General features: G+C 46.9%; 1 protein-coding gene across 3 annotated transcripts; it reads left to right on the forward strand.

Moving 5' to 3' along the window:
• The first annotated feature begins 12,763 nt into the window (after positions 1 to 12,763).
• Positions 12,764 to 20,871, forward strand: Tspo (translocator protein). Of its 3 annotated transcripts, none has more exons than XM_057792139.1 (4): positions 12,764 to 12,844; positions 18,622 to 18,832; positions 19,455 to 19,593; positions 20,448 to 20,871. In XM_057792139.1, the coding sequence occupies exons 2-4, from the start codon at positions 18,651 to 18,653 to the stop codon at positions 20,634 to 20,636; spliced, it is 510 nt and encodes a 169-aa protein (XP_057648122.1). In that variant the 5' UTR covers positions 12,764 to 12,844; positions 18,622 to 18,650; the 3' UTR covers positions 20,637 to 20,871. The 3 variants fall into 3 exon arrangements, with proteins under 3 accessions (XP_057648122.1, XP_057648123.1, XP_057648121.1); XM_057792140.1 differs by having other exon boundaries at positions 12,783 to 12,824; XM_057792138.1 differs by lacking the exon at positions 12,764 to 12,844 and adding an exon at positions 12,851 to 12,986.
• The last annotated feature ends 198 nt before the right edge of the window (positions 20,872 to 21,069 follow it).

Below are 21,069 nucleotides of genomic sequence, written 5' to 3' on the forward strand. Positions count from 1 at the left end.
CTGAGAAGTCTAGGGTCAAGCGAGACACTTGCCGATGCAGTGTCTGGAAAGTCGGTTCCCTGGTTTGCAGACGACCAGCTTTTCCTATCCCCACCTGATGAGGGAGAGGGGCCCGCGACGACGGTATCTTCTTTTAAGAGTATTAATCTAAGCCGGGCGGTGGTGGCGCACGCCTTTAATCCCAGCACTTGGGAGGCAGAGGCAGGCGGATCTCTGTGAGTTCGAGACCAGCCTGGTCTACAAGAGCTAGTTCCAAGACAGGCTCCAAAACCACAGAGAAACCCTGTCTCGAAAAACCAAAAAAAGGAAAAAAAAAAGAGTATTAATCTAATTCATAAAGGTTCTACCTCATGACCTAATCACCCCAATCCTCCAGGCCCCTATCTTTAAATACCATTACACTGGGGGTTAAGGTTCAATACAGGAATGTTGTGGGAACGTACTACTCAAACCACAGAAACTCACATCCAAACATCTATTTTCATTGAGTTTGAGGAAAACCAAATAAGCATTTCAGGATGTTCAGTTTTGTTAATATATATTAATATATATATAATATATTATATATATTAATATATATATTAACAATATATATATATATATATATGATAGATAAATAGATAACCTCACTATGTAACCGGCCTGGAACTCTGTAGATTAGGCTAGGTTTCAACTCACAGAGATCTGTCTGTCTTTACATCTTGAGTGCTGGGACTAAAGTTGTGTGCCATACACTTGGCTATTTTTTATTTATATTTATCTGTATATGAGTGTGGCTGCTTATGGAGTCCAGAAGATAGTGTTGGATCCTCTGGAGCTGAAGTTATAGGTGGTTGTGAGCCACGTGAGTGGGTGCTGGGAATGGAACTCAGGTCCTCTGAAAGAGCAATATGTACTCTTAATTGCTGAACTATCTTTCCCTAACCTTGAAGTTTTGCTTTTGACTAGGAAAAGTGCTGTGGTGGTTTGAATAAAAGGAGCCCCCATCGGCCCATAGGAAGTGGCCTTGTTGGAGAAAGTGTGTCACTGGAGGCAGGCTTTGAAGTCCCAGATGCCCAATCCATACCCAGAGTGACCTTCTTCTTGCTGCCTGTGAATCTAGATGTAGAACTCTCAACTCCTTCTCCAGCACCATATCTGCCCACATGCCACCATGCTTCCAGCCACGATGATAATAGACTAAACCTCTGAAACTGTAAGCCAGCCCCAATGAAATGTTTTCCTTAATAGGAGTGGCTGTGGTCATGGTGTCTCTTCACAGCAATAGAAACCCTAAGACAAGTGCATATCCTACTAGAGGGGATTTGCCATGTGTATCCAATGGTGTTCTCATAAATGGTGCAGAGCTCCTCAGCACAGGACCCAGAAACACACAGCAAAGTAATGTTTTGTTTTCAAATGCATTTGCATATATGATTGAGTGGAATCTCTGTGCACATGAGAGTATGTGCACACATGCATGTGTACATATATCTAGATGCAATGTTGGTGTCTTCTGTCACTCTTGCGACGGCTCTTCTTCGTTGTCAACTATATCTGGAACTACAAGCCAGAAAAGGTGGGCACACCTGTGAGAGATTTCCTGCTTAGTTTGAAAAGTGAGTGAACCTACTTCTAGTCTGGACCTTTGAAGTAGGAAGACACACCTCTGAACTGTATCTTGAGTTGGGAAGACACATCTTTAATATGGACCACATTTTTTGTTGGAAGCCTATATAATGACATGGAAGAAGTAAAGCTTTTGCTCTTTGTCTGTTTGCCCTTGCCTTGCTAGCATCTTCATTCTGCATTGAAGCCCATTTGTTCAGGATTCCAGTATATACAGAAGACCAGCTGGGACACCCAGCCCTGTGGGACTGAGCAACTACTAGATTCCTGGACTTTCCATTCACAGCTAGCCAGTGTTGGACTGCAACCTGTAAGCCATTAAAATTAATTGCATACACACAATATATAATGTTGATTATGTGTGTGTGCAATTAGAGGGAGAGGGAGAGGGACTAATGCAACACTCCACCTTAGTTTTTTTTTTTTTTTTGGACAAGGGTCTGTATGTGATAACAATGAAGTAGTCCCACACTAGCTCAGAATGGAGTATAACAAAGGGTTTTTTATTTAGGGGTAGACTCACAGACTCGACAGTCACAGAGACTTGGCAGTCTTCTGCACGAGCAGGGAACAGGAACCAAATCCAGCAGCCAAGAGAGGATGCACATGTTTCTACATCTATTTTTATAATACCCAAGACCATGCCCAAAGTGGTCCAGCATCTCAAAGGCCATTGGCTGAAGGAGTTCCTACAGCACCTCCCCGTTTTGTCAAAATACAAGAGTTCCAAACCCAATACAAAACTATATACAATAAGAACAGATATCAAGTATAAAAAATTAGAATTACAACCAGCATAAACAATATTAAGCATGAAACATGTTAAATGTTTTAATAATTATCCTATCCTAAGAAGTCTAAGTCTTGTATTAGAAATGGCTTGGGTAAGTCATGAGAGGAAAGTAACTCCAACTATAATCTTCAACCCCATTGAAGACCTGAGAACGGAAACATTACTTTAGTAAGCAGGAAGTGCAATCAAGCAACTTCCAAAATGTGCAATAAATGACAGAGACAACTGACTACCTGGGCAATCACCCAGCCTCATTTGCAACGTTGGGGCAACCAACTCTGGCTAAGGCCTAGAGTAACTGACAGACTATTTTCAGAGGCAGGAAGAAATTTTAAAACCGTCTTACCCTGTCTTGGCAAGGTTTGGCAGTCTTTCTTCTTTCTGTCCCATACCAGATGGCTACTGATATGAGACAGAAATTCTGAAATTTTCTTTTAAAAACATGCTTGGATTTAGAGGATAGCCATTGTCCAACTCCAAAGCCAGCTTTAATTTTTAAGTGTGTGTGTGTGTGTGTGTGTGTGTGTGTGTATTCAGGTAATGAAATTTTACCCTACAGAGGATATGGTATTATAAGTCAGATTTTTCTTTGCTTGGTGATTCTTTCTGGATAGTTATCTTTTCTTCTTTAGGCATCTAGATGTTCAAGGTCTCTAGAGTTTTTTGAAGATGAGTATTTTCCTGCAAAGACAAGAACAGAACCCTGCCCCAAACACTATGAGGTTTCCTTACCACCTGAATGATCGTCACCTCTGTGGATAAGCTGTTATTTCTCTTTCTCAAGAGGTTTCTTTTTCAAACTGACTCTTTATAAATTTTGATGGTATCTATAGCTTTTATTTTCCTGTGGAAACAAGAGTGAAACCCCTTCCCCAACGTAGCACATCTCCTGGTTTCCATTGTGAGGCTAACATATCCATGAAATACACTGGCTGATTTAATTCAGAAGATTTTTCTATTATCCAATGTCTCTCTGCTGCTGTTGTTCCTTTCTCATTTTCATTAAGAAAGTTCAAGGTTAGCCGGGCGGTGGTGGCTCACACCTTTAATCCCAGCACTTGGGAGGCAGAGGCAGGCGGATCTCTGTGAGTTCGAGACCAGCCTGGTCTACAAGAGCTAGTTCCAGGACAGGCTCCAAAACCACAGAGAAACCCTGTCTCGAAAAACCAAAAAAAAAAAAAAAAAAAAAAAAAAGTTCAAGGTTAATAAAACATCATGCAATCATTTCTGGGGGTATTTTCCATCTCTTTATGTTTGTTTAACATATCCTTTATAGTTCAATTTGGTCTTTCTTTAACTGCCTGACCTGTAGGATTGTTTGGTATACCTGTAATATAATAAGCAAAAAACTGTTTTATTTTCATAGAGACATATGCTGGACCATTGTCTGTCTTTGTTTGTGCAGGTATACCCATGATGACCATAACTTCTAATAAATGTGTAATTACTGAATCAGCCTTTTCTGAGCTCAAAGCAGTTGCTCATTGAAAACCTGAATAGATGTCAATGGTGTGGTGTACATATTTTAATTTTCTAAATTCTGTAAAGTGAAACACTGTTGAAGGGAGCTGCGGACTGCGTTCCTGCCACCCAGCTCCCAGCTGCCTGGCTAGCTTATGCCCCAAAATAACAACACACAAATTGTATTCATTTAAAAACTGCAGGGCCCATTTGCTCTAGCTTCTTACTGGCTAATTCTTACATCTTGATTACCCATTTCTATTAATGTGTGTTGCACTCCAAGGTGCGCTTACCGGGAAGATTCTAGCCTATGTCCATCCTGGGTTGGAGCTTCATCACATCTGCCCTGGAGAGGAGCAGGCATGCCGTCTGAGCTCACTTCCCTTCTTCCCAGCATTCTGTTCTATTCACTCCACCCACCTAAAGGCTGGCCTATCAAATGGGCCAAGGCAGTTTCTTTATTAGTCAATGACCTTCCTCCATTAGAACACATTCATCTGCCCGATTTCGTTCCTTTGAGTACCCTTTGGGTTACTCCCTGCAGGTAGCGGTGTTTGATTATAGAAAGAGCAAGTAGGACATCGCCTTAGCTTGTTGCCATGTAATAGAAAACTCTTTCTTTAAACCTTTGCTATTGACATCATGTTTTTTTTTTCTGAAATTCCGAGGCCTTCAGCACATTTCCAATCAATAATCGATCAATTTTTGCATTACCTTGTGCTAGATGACCTGGCAGACCTGTATGGCATCGAATGTATGTTATGTATATGGAACAAAGCCTATTCCTGGTTATATCTTGATTCTGGATGAATAATGAAGTCAATACTGTATTATCTGGTATAAATTTAGTGGTTTCAATATGGAAGACAACTCTTTTGGCATATTGCACATCAGCAACTATATTGAGAGGTTTTTAAAAATCCCTTAGTACCATGAAAATAGCATAGAATTCTGGCTTTTGAACAGAATTATAAGGGCTTTGTTCTACCTTACTTAAATCTTCTCATTTGTAATCTGCCTTCCCTGATTTATTCACATCAGTACAGAATGTACAGGCTCCAGTTATTGGTGTGTCACAGTGCGGGGAAGAATCCAAGTAGTTCTCTTTATAAGGTTAATTCTATCGGTTTGTGGATAGTTGCTATTAATCTCTCCTAAAAAAAAAAATAGCACAAGCTCTTCGCCAGGGTTCATTGTCTTCCCATAATTCTTTAATTTTATCATTAGTAACAGGCACTAGAATCTCTGCTGGGTCTATTCCTGCTAGTTGATGAAGTCTCAATTTTCCTTTTATAATTAATTCAGAGACCTTTTCCATGTACATTTTTAATTTTTTACTCAGTTTATGTGGTAAAAAGACCAATTCCAAGATAATATCTTCCCTCTGCATCAAAATTCCTGTAGGGGAAATTCTGAAAGGCAATATGACAAGAATGCAGTTAAGATTTGGATCCACCTGATCCATATATGCCTTCTATGATTTCCCTTCAATCACAGTCAATTCTTTCTGTGCCAGGTGATAATCTTTTAAGTCAATAACTATAAGAGGCCATCCTTTAGATAATAAGGAAGGCAAAGGAAAGGAATTCCAGACTGTAGAGGGCCCATAGGCTGAATAACTTTACTGACAGCTCTTGGATCTGCCACCATTCTCCATTTACCAGATTTCTTTTTAACCACAAACACAGGAAAATTCCAAGGGCTGATTGATTCTTCAATGTGGTGAGCGTCTAGTTGCTCCTGTACCAGCTGCTCTAAAGCCTGTAGTTTCTCTTCTGTTAAAGGCCATTACTTAGTCCATATTGGTTTCTCAGTTAAGCATTTTAAAGGTAAGGCCATTAGTACCTCTGGAGATTTGTTAATTGTTTTGTGTTTTTGTACAACCTGAATGGCTGGTGACTGTTTCTTATAGTACCTTATAATATCCTTTCCAGAAATTAAGTTTCTGGGACTGCCGGAATGTTAATATGGGTATTCACTGTTGCAGTAGCTCATGACCCCACAAATTCACTGTGATATTAGCCACATATGGCCTTAGTCTTCCCCTCGATCCTTCTGGCCCTATGCATTTAATCCATCTTGTGCTTTGTTTCACTTGAGATAGGACTCGAATTCCTAGGACTCGAATACCAGCTTGGATGTCAAGATTCTGGAGTAATAATAGTCACATTCACACCCATGTCCCATAATCCTTCAATTATAATGTATTTATTTGCACTATCAGCTTTGGTCTTTGATCATTTATAGAAGTCTGCAAAAAAAATACATTTCCTATTTTCTATTGGAATTTTTGATTTATCTTTAATATTTATTTCATAATCCAGAACAGCACTTTTATAAAGCAGGCACTGGATTTTTTTTTAATTTTCCCAATGAGGCATGTCCTCCATAGTTACTGGGAATGGCTGGACCATGTTTGACCTGGGGGCCTGAAAGAGGCCCCCCAAGGAGTTTCCTATTGGTAACTGGTTGCCTTGTCTGTCTTTTGTTGATCTACATTTATTGGTCCAGTGTTGGCCTTTGCCACTTCTTCCACATAATCCTTCTATTTTTGCCATTTACAGAGAAGACATTATTTTTAGGAATGCTTTGTCTACAATCCATTCTCAAATGTCCTATTTTACCACAATTAAAACATTTGGAATTTTGATGTCTCCTCATACTCTTAGAAATTGCTTCTCCTACCCAAGCCTCAGTATTATAGTCAAATGCCTCAATGTATGCAGGATCCATTCATCCATTGGTGCTGATCTAACCATTAAAGGCATAAATATCTTTTTGCATTCTAAGCTGGCATTTTCAAAAGCCAGAGATCTAATAAGTGTGCGTCTAGCTTCTGGGTCCTTTACTCCTAGTTGTACAGCCTCAGTTAATCTTTGTAAAAAGTTACTAAAGGGCTCTCTTTGGCCTTGTTTAACCCTAAAATATGATTTAATTATTTTTCCTAGTTTTTGAATCCTGTCCCAAGCATTTAAGGCTGCTGTATGGCATAAGGACAAGATGTGTTTATCGTAAAGAGCTTGATTCTGTGGATCAGCATAAGGGCCCTCACCAGGAATTTGACCTTGGGAAGACTCAACTCCTTTTGCTTTTCCCTGTTGTTCTAAAATGTTTGCCTCTTCTCTCCACTAGTATTTCAACAGTAGTTCCGACCTGTCTTCCAGGACCTCTGAGACTAATTGAAGCCGATAATGTGGGGTAGCCCACGTCTTTATCATCTCCCTAGAAAATAGTGAATGCAAGCCGTAAGATACTACTGCTTGATTAATTTCTTTTAGATCGTTCATACTTATAGGTTTCAATAATCTTTTTGGGTATTTAGTACTTGATGGTTTGTCAGAGGCGATTTCAGGGTAAGTAGCTAAAACTCTTGGTAAGTCATCTCTGACTCTGACAAGTACTGGTGATGTTAAATCCTTTCCTTGCTTATCGGTTTCGATCATTTCCTCAATCGATTTAAATCTTTTTACCACTGTCTTTTGTAAAGCCTGAATCTCTTGACCTGTGTATATTTCCAATGATTTCATCAATTCAAATAACTTTTGGTCCTCATTTTGCACATATGATTTCAAGGTATGAAATTTTTCCATTAATGATAACTTTTCATCTTTGGATATTATTTGGATGGCTTGCAGATTGCCTTCCTGGAGAAATACTCTATCTGCTAACTTATAACTTTTTTTTTTTTTGGATTTTTTTTTTTTTTTTTTGGTTTTTCGAGACAGGGTTTCTCTGTGGTTTTGGAGCCTGTCCTGGAACTAGCTCTCATAGACCAGGCTGGTCTCGAACTCACAGAGATCCGCCTGCCTCTGCCTCCCGAGTGCTGGGATTACAGGCGTGCGCCACCACCGCCCGGCTTTAACTTATAACTTTTTAACAGATTTTAATTGTCAGTTTTAACAGGGTGAATTTTTTAGATAATTTCCCAGCACCCTTCTGTAAGGTTTCAAAATCCATTGACATGTATTGAATTTTGTCTATCAAATTGCTGTTATCCTTTTTAATGGTATTAAGTTTTTCAGCTAACTTTTGATTTTCAGTGGTATAAATCCTGTCAGCTAACTGTTCATTATTAGTCTGTAAAGACTGTATAATTTTTAAAAGTGCCTCATTCTTGACTCTGCTATCAAATCATTTTTTTTAAGAATACAATATGAAGAACAAAGCTAAGTCCCAATATCATAAGAATGAATGTATCAGAAAAACCACATAAGTCTTGAAGAATATCATTCATAGTATAAGCAAAAAAGGTTATTAAATTCATGGGTGGTGATATTGTCTGCTATTATACAATATTAAAATTTATTTATTAATCAAATGAACTTACCTTGTTAATGGGTTTTCAGTAAATTGTTGTAGGTGTAATGATCTCTATTGGCCAGCAGGTGTCGCAGTTGTGTACGACTGGGAGTGGCAAGGCCACAATAAAGTAGTTCCACACTAGCTCACATCTGTTTTTATAGACCATGCCCAAAGTGCTCCAGCATCTCAAAGGCCACTGGCTGAAGGAGTTTCCACAGCAAGGGTCTCTAATTAAACCTGGAGCTCACTGATTTCATCTGGAGAGGCTGGGCAGCAGGCTCTAGAGAGCCTCGTGTCCCTTCCTCCCCAATGCTAGCATTACAGGTGCACACACATCTCTGCATCCAACTTATTTATATAAATTCTGGAGATCTGAACTCAGGTCCTCAAACTTGTGTAGCAGACATTTTAGAGGCTGATCTATCTTTTAATGAATCTTTTAAAGACAGAAAGAAAATAGAGATCCCGGTAACTGAACGTCTGGGAACTGGAAAGAAGATAAGCAGTGTTTGTTACCAGTCTTGGCTGACCCCAGACTCTTTCCGGACATGGAGAAAGTGGAAGAACCGGCCTCATTCCCACAGCATCTGCAAAAGCAGCTGCTTCTCAAAAAGGGAGAAAGAAAGCTCAAAGCAACCTATTTGTAAATATCCTTGTGAAAAACTCTAGGACAACTCTGAGGCCTCTCAGCAATAGTGCTTCTCCCTCCCCTGGAAACCAAGGACCTAACAACTACACATGCACGTACTGGAATGTTGGGGATTTTCCATCTCCCTGTGTCCTTGTGGATGTTCTCCAGATAGAACTCAGTTATTGAAATTGGGGCAAGATAGCCCTTGAATGTTGACTCAGTTCTGCGGCCTTGGTCAGGGGATATTGACTCAGTTCCTCAGATAAGGTTAGGATGATTAACAGATGTTTCCCTCTTACCTGTCCTGATCTAGCAACCACTCTCTCCCCATGGCTCAGCCCAATCATTGCTAGTAGCCCTTTGAATCAGCCAATCCTAATAGTTGGAAAAACAACCCCCATACTCCCCCCTTGTTTCTGTGGTTTTTTACTTTAAAAGTAGCCTGTACCAGCTATTCGGGGTCTTTTGGCTTCTCGAATGCTGAAAGATCCTGTCGCAACAGAATTAAATCCTCATGCTTTTACATCAAGCGGTGTGAAAGTGGTCTCTTGGGGCGACTCCTCCTCGGTGATTGGACTTCAGGGTCCAACACTTGAACATTAGTTAGATCCTTAGAAGCATTTCCTCTTCCCAGCCTGATTCCTGTCCTGGGAGACACCTGAGCTTCCGTTTGGGAAAGGTCAAAGGAGGAGAGGCATGGATGTGGGAATTCCTTTGAAGTAGGTCGACACTGAATGCTGGTTGTGGAAACCCCCTCCAGTGCTCTGCCCCAGTGAGCTCCCAGAATCCTAAAGTCAGACAGACCCTTATCCTGGAGTCCTGGAGATGCTGACCATTCCAAAAGGAAAAGCCTGAAGTCATTGGTATTCCAGGAATAATGAACCTTAACTGCCAAACTTCCACACATAGACTTATAGACTCCCCCCCCCCTCTCTTTTTCTTAGAGGGTTTCACTGTGTAACAGCTTTGGCTGTGTCCTGTAACTAGCTCCATAGATCAGACTGACCTCGAACTCACAGAGATCTGCTTGCCTCTGCCTCCCGAGTGCTGGGATTAAGAATGTGTGCTAATACAGCCTGGCTTATTCATTTTTTTTATTGTGAAAGACATCCAAGGATTCCTGGTCATCTTAGAAAAGCCTGTTACAGAATTTGGAAAAGAAAAGAGGAAGCCAGCACATGGAATTTGGAAACCGAGGAAAGAAGACAACAGTGGTTTTTAAACATTAATTTTGGAGCCAGTGAGATGGCTCAGTGAGTGAAATGCTTGCTATTAAGTCTGACAATGGAGTTTGGTGCCTGGAAGCCATATGACAGAAGGAGAGAACCAACGTTTGCAGGCTTTCCACAGACTTCATATACAAAATAAATACATGTAAAGAAATTTTAAAAAACCAGCCAGGTGATAGTGGCATACACCTTTAATCCCCAGTACTCTGGAGGCAGAGGCAGGAAGATCTCTGTGAGTTCGAGGTCAGCCTGGACTACAAGAGCTAGTACACAGAGAAATCCTGTCTCGAAAAACAAAAACAACAACAACAAAAATTAAAAAAGAAAATTATCATTGACCTCTGCAGGAGGTAAGACAGTGTGCCTATATGACTGAAATGGGCAGTGATATAATCGTGTACATGAAAAAAATAGCAAAGCAGAACTGAAACAGCCAAGTTCAGAAGCTGCCGCTGGCACGGCCTGCAGGGCGGGAAGGGGGGCAAACGGGTAAAATATAGGAACTAAAGCAAGACCAGGGTGTGAGGGCTCAGCACAGGAAGTCCAGAGTGACAGGTGTTCCAGAGAGAGAAGTGAGGAAACAGAGGGGGATGGGGGAGCAATTCAATTCTGAAAAGTAACGACCAAGCTTTTCCATATTGACGGGGCTGTTGAAGTCCAGGCATGGTGGTTCACACCCGTAGCCCCAGTACTTGGGAGGCCAGGATGGAGGAGCACGAGTTCAAGGCCTGCTTGGATTACAAAGGAGACTCCAAAATAAAGATAAAAAATGGCTCAGAGATGGCACTGGGTTCGATTTTCAGCACCCGAATGGAGACTCACAGCCATCTGCTAACTCCATTTCCAGAGTGTCCAATGCCCTCTTCTGGCCTCTGTAGGCACCAGACATGGTGAACAAACATACATACGGCAAGACACTTATACACAGAAAATAAAAACAACATCTGGGAGGCAGAAGCAAGTGGATCTCTGTTAGTTCGAGGCCAGCCTGGTGTACAGAGGCTAGGGAGTTCCAGGACAGCCATGGTTACACAAAGAAATCCTGCCTCGGAAACCAAAAACAAGCAAGTAAATCAGTAACAAAAATAAGAAGAGCAGGCCCTTTGGGTGACGGCTCAATGGGCTAAGCTTAAACGCACATGGAAGTTTGCATTTGCAAAATTTCAAAACTTTGCAGCTCGACTTAAACTTTTCCATAAGGAACCAGATAGATTACATCCAAAGGCTGTAGCAACAAGGTGGCTTCAACAGCTCAATAGACCAGCAACCTGTCCAGTTGCATGCTGGTATCCCAGCACAGGCAGCCCGAGGCCACTCGATCACAATATACATTCAGGGTTCTGAAGGACAGTGGCCTTCTTAGCGAGGCATCAGTCCACCACGGGGGAGGACAGATTTGTAAGGTCACCTTCCAAGCACACCGGAATAGCTTTAGGAGGTCTGGCTCAAGCCAGACAAAGTAGAGCCACTAAGGGGGAAGATGCTGTGGTCCACTTTCTGTTGCTATCACTGAATGTCACACGCTGGGTCATTTATACAGAGTAGAAGTTAATTCCAATTATTGTTCTTGGCTTGGAAAGTTTAAAGTCAGAGGCTGTGTCTGACAAGGACCTCCTTGCTGGTGGGACTCGGATGCAGGGCATCGCCTGGCAAGAACCTGCACTGCTGACTTTGATAACAGACCCACACTCAGGATAACGGATGGATCTATTCTGCAGGAATCATGACTGGATGGGGTCACACAATGAATCCTCGGGACTGAGTCCCCTCTTCAAGTCTCACCTGGTCCCACCTCTTGGTTCTTCAATTTGGGAACTAAACTTTCGCAAGAGGAACCCCCAGGGGACATTCACTTCTTGGCAAATACACAGTCGTACATGAAACCGATCCAGAAGGGAGACAAGGGTGTCACAGAGGGGCACAGAGAGACTGAAAGGTGATGGGCATGTACCAGGCTTGTACTGTCGTTGCCACAGGGACTGGCAAGAAACAGAGGTGTACTGAGAGATGTCACAACCAGCCCTTCGGTTTTTGTGCTGCTGCTTAAGAACAGGAGGCCTGGCATTGGAATGATGTCTAGCAGGTCACAGGCTCACCTTGTAACCCGCTGGATCTGAGATTCATTCCGGGAACCTGTGTAAAATCGCTGGGTGTAGTGATGCCCAGTTACAAGCCCAGGAGGTTGAGAGAGGGAGATCCCGGTGGGGCTCATTGGTCAGCCAGCCTACTCTAATTGACTCACAGGAAGAGGTTGAGGGCTGCCAGCAAGTGGGTGTGGCCAGGCATAGTGCCTAGGGCTTTACACTACCACAAGGGGCAGAAAGTGGTTAGTTTTGTTTTCTTTTGTTTTGTATGGTGCTAGGGATGGAACTCAGGGGCCAGTGCGGGCAAAGAAAGCAGCATTCCACCACGGAACTGTATCTTCAATCCCTCATTTAAAAAATCAGAATAAAATGATAGGTAGAATTCAGTCGGGCACAATCGAAAAAGAATATAGTATAATACGCAGCCTGGACTGGCCGCGAGCTCACAGTCATCCTCCTGTCTCGGCCTCCAGTGGTGGCACGTGCCACCACACCCTGACATTCATTGTTTGCAGCCTGCGGTGCCCAGAGCAGGGATCGCTCCACTTTGTGTCCCTGCCCACCATGGGCTGAGAAGAAGACAGGGATGCCTGACCAAGGGCGGGCATGGGAAGCCAGGGTGCCTCCGGGGGCGGCGCGGGGCGGGGTGAGGAGGGGCGGGGTCAGCGGCCACCATCTCTGTGCGCAGTGTCCTTCGCAGAGCCGCCAGCAACTGCGTGAGTGGGACTGCGGATAGGTGAGACCCCGACAGCGGGGAGACAAAAGGGAAACTGAGGCCGGCACCGAGCGGGCGGGACTCCTCCCGAGAGAGTGTGCAGCTCAGGGTGGTTGGCACCCTGGGGACAGCTGCCAAAATCCTCCCTATCGGTGGGGACTGGGTAGGTTGCTGCGGGCAGCAGCTGGGCGCAGAAGGGAGGCAGAAGGGAGAGGGCCTCTGGCTGCTGGGAATCCTGCCTCCCTTGCAGGGGAGCACTGAGATCCGTGGGAAACTGAAGCTGTGCAAAGGTTCACCCTGGCAGACTATAGGAGTCAGGACTTGCACCCTGGCTTTCTGATACCAAAGCCTGCTTCCTCTGCATGCATGCCGTGGCCGCCTCTCCTGCGCGGTGATGTGTGCATTCGGGCACTGCAAGCTCAGATCTGTGCCTAACAATGGCTGGACCGAGACCCGCTGACGTTCAGAAACTCCGGACAGTGGGTACCTGACGGGTGGGACCGACAAACTTGCTTTTTACTCTAGTCTTCGGCTTTTCCCTAATCGGACTTTTCGGCTTCCTCTGTTCACGTTCCCCTTGTTAGGGGTTGTGCAAGCGGCGCCTGAAAGCCTGCTTTGTTTGAAAAAGTTGCCACTGGAGTGTTGGGAAATGGCGTTGCCCAGACCTCATGATGACCGGTTCTTGCCGGTCCTAACCGATCTGTTGCTGGCGCTGTAATTACTTTCAGAATGAGAAAAGCTGGCTGGCGAAAGGTATAATGAGGATTTGCAGGTTTGTTAAGAATAAAAAGCCCTGAAATTCCCCGGGACAGCAATGGTTCGCTGGAAGGAAAGCTCAAGGATGGGGCGGAGCTTCAGGCAGCGCAAGGAAGAGGGCTGGCTCCATTCTGTTTCTAGGTCACGGTCTCTAGGAGGTCCCAGAGCAACAGGTGCCCCAGACCCATTGGCCCTGTCCTAGCTTCACAGACTGGGACACTGATGTCCCTGAGTAACAGAAGGTCTGGACTTGCCTAGCCAGTAGTGAAATACTACAGAGGCTGCCGGCTCCAGCCTCGGTGAAGGAGGGCTCAGGCATCCTATCTGGTCTGGGGCTCCAGATAGCACCATGGGTAGAGAGGTTGGTGCTGTTGACCTGAGACCTTTCAGACACTGGGAAGAGAATAGTGGTGGTCTGTGGGCCTGGTCCTTGCCCAGGGAGCTATAAGCCAAGCAGAGGTGACAAAGCTATCCCAGAGTGACTCTGTGTCATTGTGGGCTTTAGAGACACAAACCTGGACAATCTCTTGGACCTCAGTTTCTTCACCTGGAAAGTGGCACTAGCAATAAGCCCCCTTTGGGTCCTGAGCAGGATGTGTGGTGGCTGAACCCTGTCTCGTGGCCACTGTGAGGGATATAGGAAGCTTTGACAGGATGAAGGAAGAGTCCTAGGCCACTGAGCAGTGAGGGAATGATGCCTTGGTTCCTTCCCCAGAGTCGTGTGGTACTGAAAGTGGAGAAGTCCTGTAGCCATGGCGCTGATCTCTATTGCCCTGCACCCTCTGTCCAGTGTTCTCCAGAGGTGGAGAGGTAGCCACTTCCTCCCCCAGAGGAAGCAGTTGAGTGGTCCCCTGCACGGATAGCCACAGCCCTGTGTGGAGTTTTCTTGGGGGATCTTGATGCCCTGTCTTTTATTCTGGAACATCCCAAGGCCCCTTAGCAAGCTGGCCCCAGGGTGCAGCTTTGGATGTTCCATGCCTTCTGGAAGAGACCGAGATAGACAAGGGTGAGCAGACTGGCTTTGCCCCCTCTGAGTATTCCTGCCCTGGTCCTCTATACCCTCCAGGGACTCCACCCTGGGCTGATCTCCTACCCAGCCTAGCCCACGGTGACTCAGCTTCTTGGGCCCCACCCCTGCATGTCTGACACCCCTCCAGGCGGGTGACTCAGGAACCTGGCAGTCTCCAAGAGGCCCCTTTCTCCTTCAGTCTCAAGTGGGGTTGGTGGCTGTCCTGTTTTGTGACCTTGAATGGGAATAGGGGTCCTCCCTCTGATCCCCTTAGTACAGCAGAGTATAAACACAGCCTGATCATTTGGGGACAGCTGGAGGATGGCAGCAGAGGCCTAGAGTTCAGTGTCTTGTACCCAGATCCTAGCCACATGGTATGTCCTTGGGATAGCCACCACCCTTTTCTGAAAAGTGGATGGATAATGGAAGACTTGACAGACTGGAATCCATCGATAGAGACATTGGTTGATCCCATTTGTGAACTTCCTGGGCACAAGCATGGGCCTGCCTGCCCACTCTGCTGGGCTCTGTGACAGGAGCACTTTGCCTGCAGAGCCTGCAGAGAGGGAAGGAGGGAAGAGGTATTGCTGCAGGGTGGGAGGGGGTGATTAAGGCTGGCAAACCTCTAAGGCGGGGTTCTCAGGAAGGAAGCCAACTACACAGGTTCTGACCTGGTAGGAATGTTCAGAGAAGGTGCCGAGGGACCTAAAGAGGTTCCCAATGGCGGGGAGGGGACGGGCTGGGTTGGAGCAAGGAGCGACTGCCAGCAGGCGTTGGTGTCTTTGTGGGAGATGGGTATGTTTGGAACTTGGTGTTGGCAGGGAAGATTGTTAGTTTAAATTTGGGGAGTTTCACCTCAGCCAATGAAACACACTGCTGCTGCTGCTACTGCTGCTGCTTGCCTGTAATCTAAGCCTTTGGAAGTTGAGGCAGGAGGACTACTATCAGTTTGAGGCTAGCCTAGGCTACATAGTGAGTATCCTTGTATACCTAAAAAGAGGAGAGGAAGCCACAGTATATGCTAGGCCACAGTCGTGCAGGCCTATAATCCTAGCCCTCAGGAGTTAGGAGGTTGAGGGAGGAAGATCGTGCTTTCAAAGGTTAACCTGGGCTACAGAATGAGTTCCAGGTCAGCTTGAGCTTCTGCCTTAAACAAACAATCAACAAAAGCAATAGCAAATGCTGACAGGGTCAGCCAGCTCTTGGAGCAGGGGTGATACTGTGATGGGGACTTGGCTTCACCTTGCTCCCTCCTCAGCCCCTCTGATTAAAGCAGAATCTCTCTGTGTACCCCATGCTGGCATAGAACCTACAATCCTCCTGCCTAGGGCCCCCCAGTGCTAAGGGGTTACAGGCTACACCACCGTGTTTGCAGAACACTGTAGTTGCTAGTCCAAACTTTGACAGATGCATAGCAAACAGCCCTCAGGCCACACCCATTTCCCTCTCTCCTCAGGCAGCCTTTCCAGACCCCAGGTGCCCCCCCCCCCAGCTTCTCAGAGCCCCAGATGCTCCCATTCACACAGTTTCTCAGTCAGGTTTGACCTCCAGAACATGCTGCCTTCCCACCCAAAGCCAAGTGGGCCCTCCCTGCTTTCTGTCACTCATCCTCCGCAGTTACCTGTCTCCCCCTCCCTACCCAAAAGCTTATGTTGAAAACAGTTTTCAACTCATTAAAAATGTCCTCTAAGCCATGACTCAGTGATGTAGGTGAGTCATCCCTGCTACACAGGAGTCTGACACAGAAAGTTCAAGATCTGTCTGGGCTATTCTAGACCAACCCTCCCTCCCTCCCTCCCTCCCTCCCTCCCTCCCCCCTCCTTTCTTCTTTCTTTCTCTCTCTCTCTCTCTCTCTCTCTCTCTCTCTCTCTCTCTCTCTCTCTCTCTCTTTCTTTCTTTCTTTCTTTTTCCAAGACAGGGTTTCTCTGTATGGCCCTAGCTGTCCTGGACATCACTTTGTAGACCAGGATGGCCTCGAACTCACAGAGACCTGCTTGCCTCTGCTTCCTGAGTACTGGGATTAAAAGTGGATGCCCCCCATCTGCTAGTTTACTTTCTATTGCGGTGATAAAGCACCATGACCAAAAGCAACTTGTGGAGGAAAAGGTTTAGTTGGCTTGCAGCTTACAGTCCACTGAGGAAAGCCAGGGCAGGGACCTGGAGGCGGGAACTGAGGCAGAGGCCATGGAGGAGTGCTGCTTACTGGCTTGTTCCCTTGCTCAGCCTGCTCTTACAGAACCCAGGACCTCCACCTGCCCAGTAGTGGCACCACCCAGATTGGAATAGACTTTCCCACATCAACCATTAATCAATAGAATGCCCCACAGATTTGCCCACAGGCCAGTCTGATGGAGGCATTTGCTCAGAGGAGGTTTCCTTTTTCCAGATGACTCGCACTTGTATCAAGCCGACAAAAACAAGCAAGCAAACAAAACTAACCAGGACACTTAGTGAGACTTTGTTTCAAAATAAAAAGTGAAAAGACAGCTGGTCGTGTAATCAGTGGTAAAATGCTTGTCTGGTGTGCGTGAGGGTTCCAGAGGGTTCCGTGTCCTCAGGGTCAGCAAGAAAAGGAGGAGGAGGAAGGAGCAGGGGGAGGCAGCAGCCGTCCAGGTCCAGGGTTGGGGCGTAACTCAGAACACTTGCAGGCATACTGAGGCCCTGGCTTGGATTCCCAGCACTCAGAAACAAATGAAAGTCCTCTGAAGCTTGACTGAGGGAGTTTTTGAGACTACCCGTTGTTGGGCACAGTACTAGCGACGTTTCCGTTGCTGTGTTAAAACACCATAACCAAGGCAAGTTATAGAAGGCTTTGACTTCTAAGAGTGCTGAGAGTCTATCTTGGTGGGGAGGCATTGTGGCGGGCAGGCATGGGGGAAGGAGCAGGAAGCTGAGAGATCCCTCCTTCAAAGGCAAGCAGGGGACTGAGAGAGCTAACTGGCTTGCCAAGCCTGCCTCCAGTGATGTACTTCCTCCAGCAAGGCCACATCTCCTAAGCCTCTCCAAACGGCACCACCAACCAGAAGCCAAATATCAAATGTCTGAGCCCACGGGGACGTTCTCTATCAAACCACTTCAGGCAGTGAGGTGGTTTTTGTTGTACCGTAGATTGAAGTTAGGACCTGGCTAACCAAGCCCTCTGTTTACCTACCACTGAGCTACATCTCCAGCCCACAGAATTTATATGTGGGAGGTTAATCTCTGTGTGTGTGTCTCTGTGTGATGCACATGTTTGTGTATGGGCATGGAGGCCAGAGGTTGACATTAAGCATCTTCCTTAATAGCTACCCACTTGGTTTGTTGAGGTGGTATCTCTCGGGGAGCCGAGTTTGCCGATTCCTCCTGGTCTGGCTGGGATCCTGTCTCCACCTCCACAGTGCTGGGACTGCAGGTGGATCGCCACACCCACTCGCATTCCTATGGATACTGGGGATCCAAACTCCACTTTTCACACTTGCACAGCATATGCTTGCCCTACTGAGTCACCTCCCCAGCGCGGCTTCTTATCTAATGCAAGCAGACACCCCGATTCTCCAGCTGCTGTCCGTGTGAGTGTTCATGGGAACCATTTTTTTGATGGGGAAACTGAGCCTCAGTCAGGGTACTGACTGGCTTAGTACTCCCATAGCAAGCAGAGGCAAAGCAACCCTGGACTTCCACACTAGGGTCCCCCATTCTCTAGCTCACAGGGTGTTGACTCTACCCCAGAGACTGGCTGCAGAGGGCCCAGGACCAATTATAAGACATGGAAAGAGGGCTGGCCATGAACCTTGAATGTTTTCCCGAGTGTCCATGTGAACAGGGCAGGGCCTGGCCCAGAGTACTGAGTGTGGGCAAGGAGGAGTACTGAGTGAGACCTCTGGGCAAGGGCACGAGTGTGGATGGTGTGTGGACTCCGCTGTCCTCCCTCGCCCATCAGGAATAGGTGGGCTGGTTGATCCCAGGGGACAGGACCTCAGAGGTGCTGAAGGCGATGCTGTGCTGCTTCCCATGGGTCTTTAGAACGTCTCTCACCCACCGTGTTCTCTTTCAGATCTTTCCAGGACAGCGGTTGCAGTAGCTATGGCTCCATCCTGGGTGCCTGCCGTGGGCCTCACTCTGGCGCCCAGCCTGGGGGGCTTCATGGGCTCTTACTTTGTACGCGGTGAGGGACTCCGTTGGTATGCTACCCTGCAGAAACCCTCCTGGCATCCGCCTCGCTGGACACTGGCTCCCATCTGGGGCACGTTGTATTCGGCCATGGGGTAGGTGGCTGCAGGTGCCACCTTGCACTGTCCTGTTCCCCATGGAATCAGGCTGGGCACTGAGCCCCTATGCAGAGGGAGGCCCCAAGACAGAGTGGCATCATTTCCCCCTTAGGGAAGGGAGGGTGGCAAGGCTGCCAACCTATGCATTGCAAGATTGAACTTTTTCCTGCTTGCCTCTGGGAACCCTGCCTGAGCTTACACTACTGAGACTGTCCCATGTATAAAGGTCAGTGTGGACAACAGCAACATGTGCTAAGACAAACAAGTGGCAGCCACATCCTTTGGTCGTTCTGTACAGCACCAGACCCTGGTGTGGTCCATTCCCAGAAGCCCTCAGCAGTGGTTGCCTCATAGTTTCAACAGCCTGCACAACCAAGCTGCCATTTGTTTGGCCTCTTACCCCCAGCCTTCATCCTGTAACCACACACTGACTCAGGGTCTCAATTCAAACCTCCACAGTGATTTTTTTTTTGAAACAAAGGCCCAGAGAGGGCAGGCAGCTTCTCTGAGATCACACAGAAGTCAGTGGCAGGACATACCCAAGCTATCGCCGAGTGGTCTTGAGAGGGCAGCACTCTTGGCCTTGCCCTGGGATGTCCTGACCTGTTGTCTGTTTCAGGTATGGCTCCTACATGATCTGGAAAGAGCTGGGAGGTTTCACAGAGGATGCCGTGGTCCCCTTGGGTCTCTACACTGGTCAGCTGGCTCTGAACTGGGCATGGCCCCCCATCTTCTTTGGTGCCCGGCAGATGGGCTGGGTAAGTGTGGCCGCAGTTTGACTCTGAGGTCATTGGAGATGGCTCTGGGGGAGCAGGTGACAACACATTCCAGATGGGGTCAGTATCTGCAGCTGGCGGGGGAGGCCGGTGGCTTGCAGCCCCTTTAGGAGTTGCTTGAGTCAGGTGCAGTGGGGCCCCTGAAGCCCCAGCTCTTAGGAGGTTGAAGTGGGAGATCAGTTGAGCTCAGAAGAGGGCTAGGTCAGCCTAGGTGACAGTGACCTGTGTACTGATGCCTCCTCGGTCCATCTTCCCTCCATGAAGAACGTCAGGAGGGCCAGGTTGAAGTGGGTGGGGCTGTGATCTTGGGTTTAGAAGCCATGGCAAGAGACGCCAGCATTACATCTGGTGCTGTGTGTGTGCTGATACATGGGGACAAAATCTCTCCTTAAAAATGTTCTTGTTCAGCTTTGGTGATACATGCCTGGCCTGTAGTCCCAGCAGAGGCAGGAGGATTGCTTTAAGTCTGACAATCTGATTTACAAAGCTAGTTCAAAGTCAGCAAAGACCACATAGTGAGACCTTCTTGAAAAAAAAATTATTGCTAAGCCTGGGGTGTGCACACCATGGCAATTTGACCCCCCATACTAGCCTCATACTTGACAGTGTTGTATCTTCAGATCAGAAGCCTTCCAGCTGCTGCTTGAACATGCTCTGTCCCCTTGGGGCTGTCTCCATACATGGCACAGCAGGCAGGGACTTACAGACAGGGAAACTGAGGCTGACAACGGAGAGCAGAGGCAGCTATCATACCCCAGGGGTGCTCTAGGGCTAAGAGAGACTTCCAACTTTTAGACCCAGCATGGCCTTAGCCTCCCTACCTCCTGTCTCTGCAGGCCTTGGTAGACCTTCTGCTTGTCAGTGGGGTAGCAACCGCCACAACCCTAGCCTGGCACCGAGTGAGCCCACCAGCTGCCCGCCTGCTCTACCCCTATCTGGCCTGGCTGGCCTTTGCAACCACGCTCAACTACTATGTATGGCATGATAACCGTGGCCGAAGTGGTGGCTCACGGTTCCCAGAGTGAGTGCACCCTGCCCACCAGGACCACAGCACTGCCAGCCAGCTACCATGGATGGTGGCCATCGTGCTTTCGTGACCACTGGGCCTGCTGGTCTACCTGGGTCTTGGCTTAGGGAGTCACCAGGTGGGTCAGGGTGGTCCATGCCAAGTCCCACCCAGGGACAGTTGTACCTGCCTTTCTGCACTGCTCCAGGCATGCCCCAGGATCATGGGGTTTTTAAAGCTAAATAAAATCTTTAACTTTATGTGCAGTAGACTCTGTAGTTAGTGGGGTACCCGGTCTGTGTGATGACAGAGGCTGTGGCCATGCAATGTGGCTCTATTGCTGGGGCTGGGCCTATCTAGGTTGCACCCCCAAGCTTCTCTACCTAAGGTAGCTCGCCAATACCCAACTGACAGGAAGAGGGTGTGGAGTACCAGCACCAGTCGACAGGGCC

Source organism: Chionomys nivalis, chromosome 17, assembly GCF_950005125.1.
Source record: "Chionomys nivalis chromosome 17, mChiNiv1.1, whole genome shotgun sequence".
In the NCBI taxonomy this organism is placed as follows: Eukaryota; Metazoa; Chordata; class Mammalia; order Rodentia; family Cricetidae; genus Chionomys; species Chionomys nivalis.

Bases quoted from the DNA above. Each gene is read 5' to 3' on its own strand.
- Tspo (XM_057792139.1), top strand. From the start codon at position 18,651: ATGGCTCCATCCTGGGTGCCTGCCGTGGGCCTCACTCTGGCGCCCAGC. The intron at 18,833-19,454 runs GTAGGTGGCTGC...TGTCTGTTTCAG, and splicing joins ACGTTGTATTCGGCCATGGG to GTATGGCTCCTACATGATCT. The intron at 19,594-20,447 runs GTAAGTGTGGCC...CTGTCTCTGCAG, and splicing joins GTGCCCGGCAGATGGGCTGG to GCCTTGGTAGACCTTCTGCT.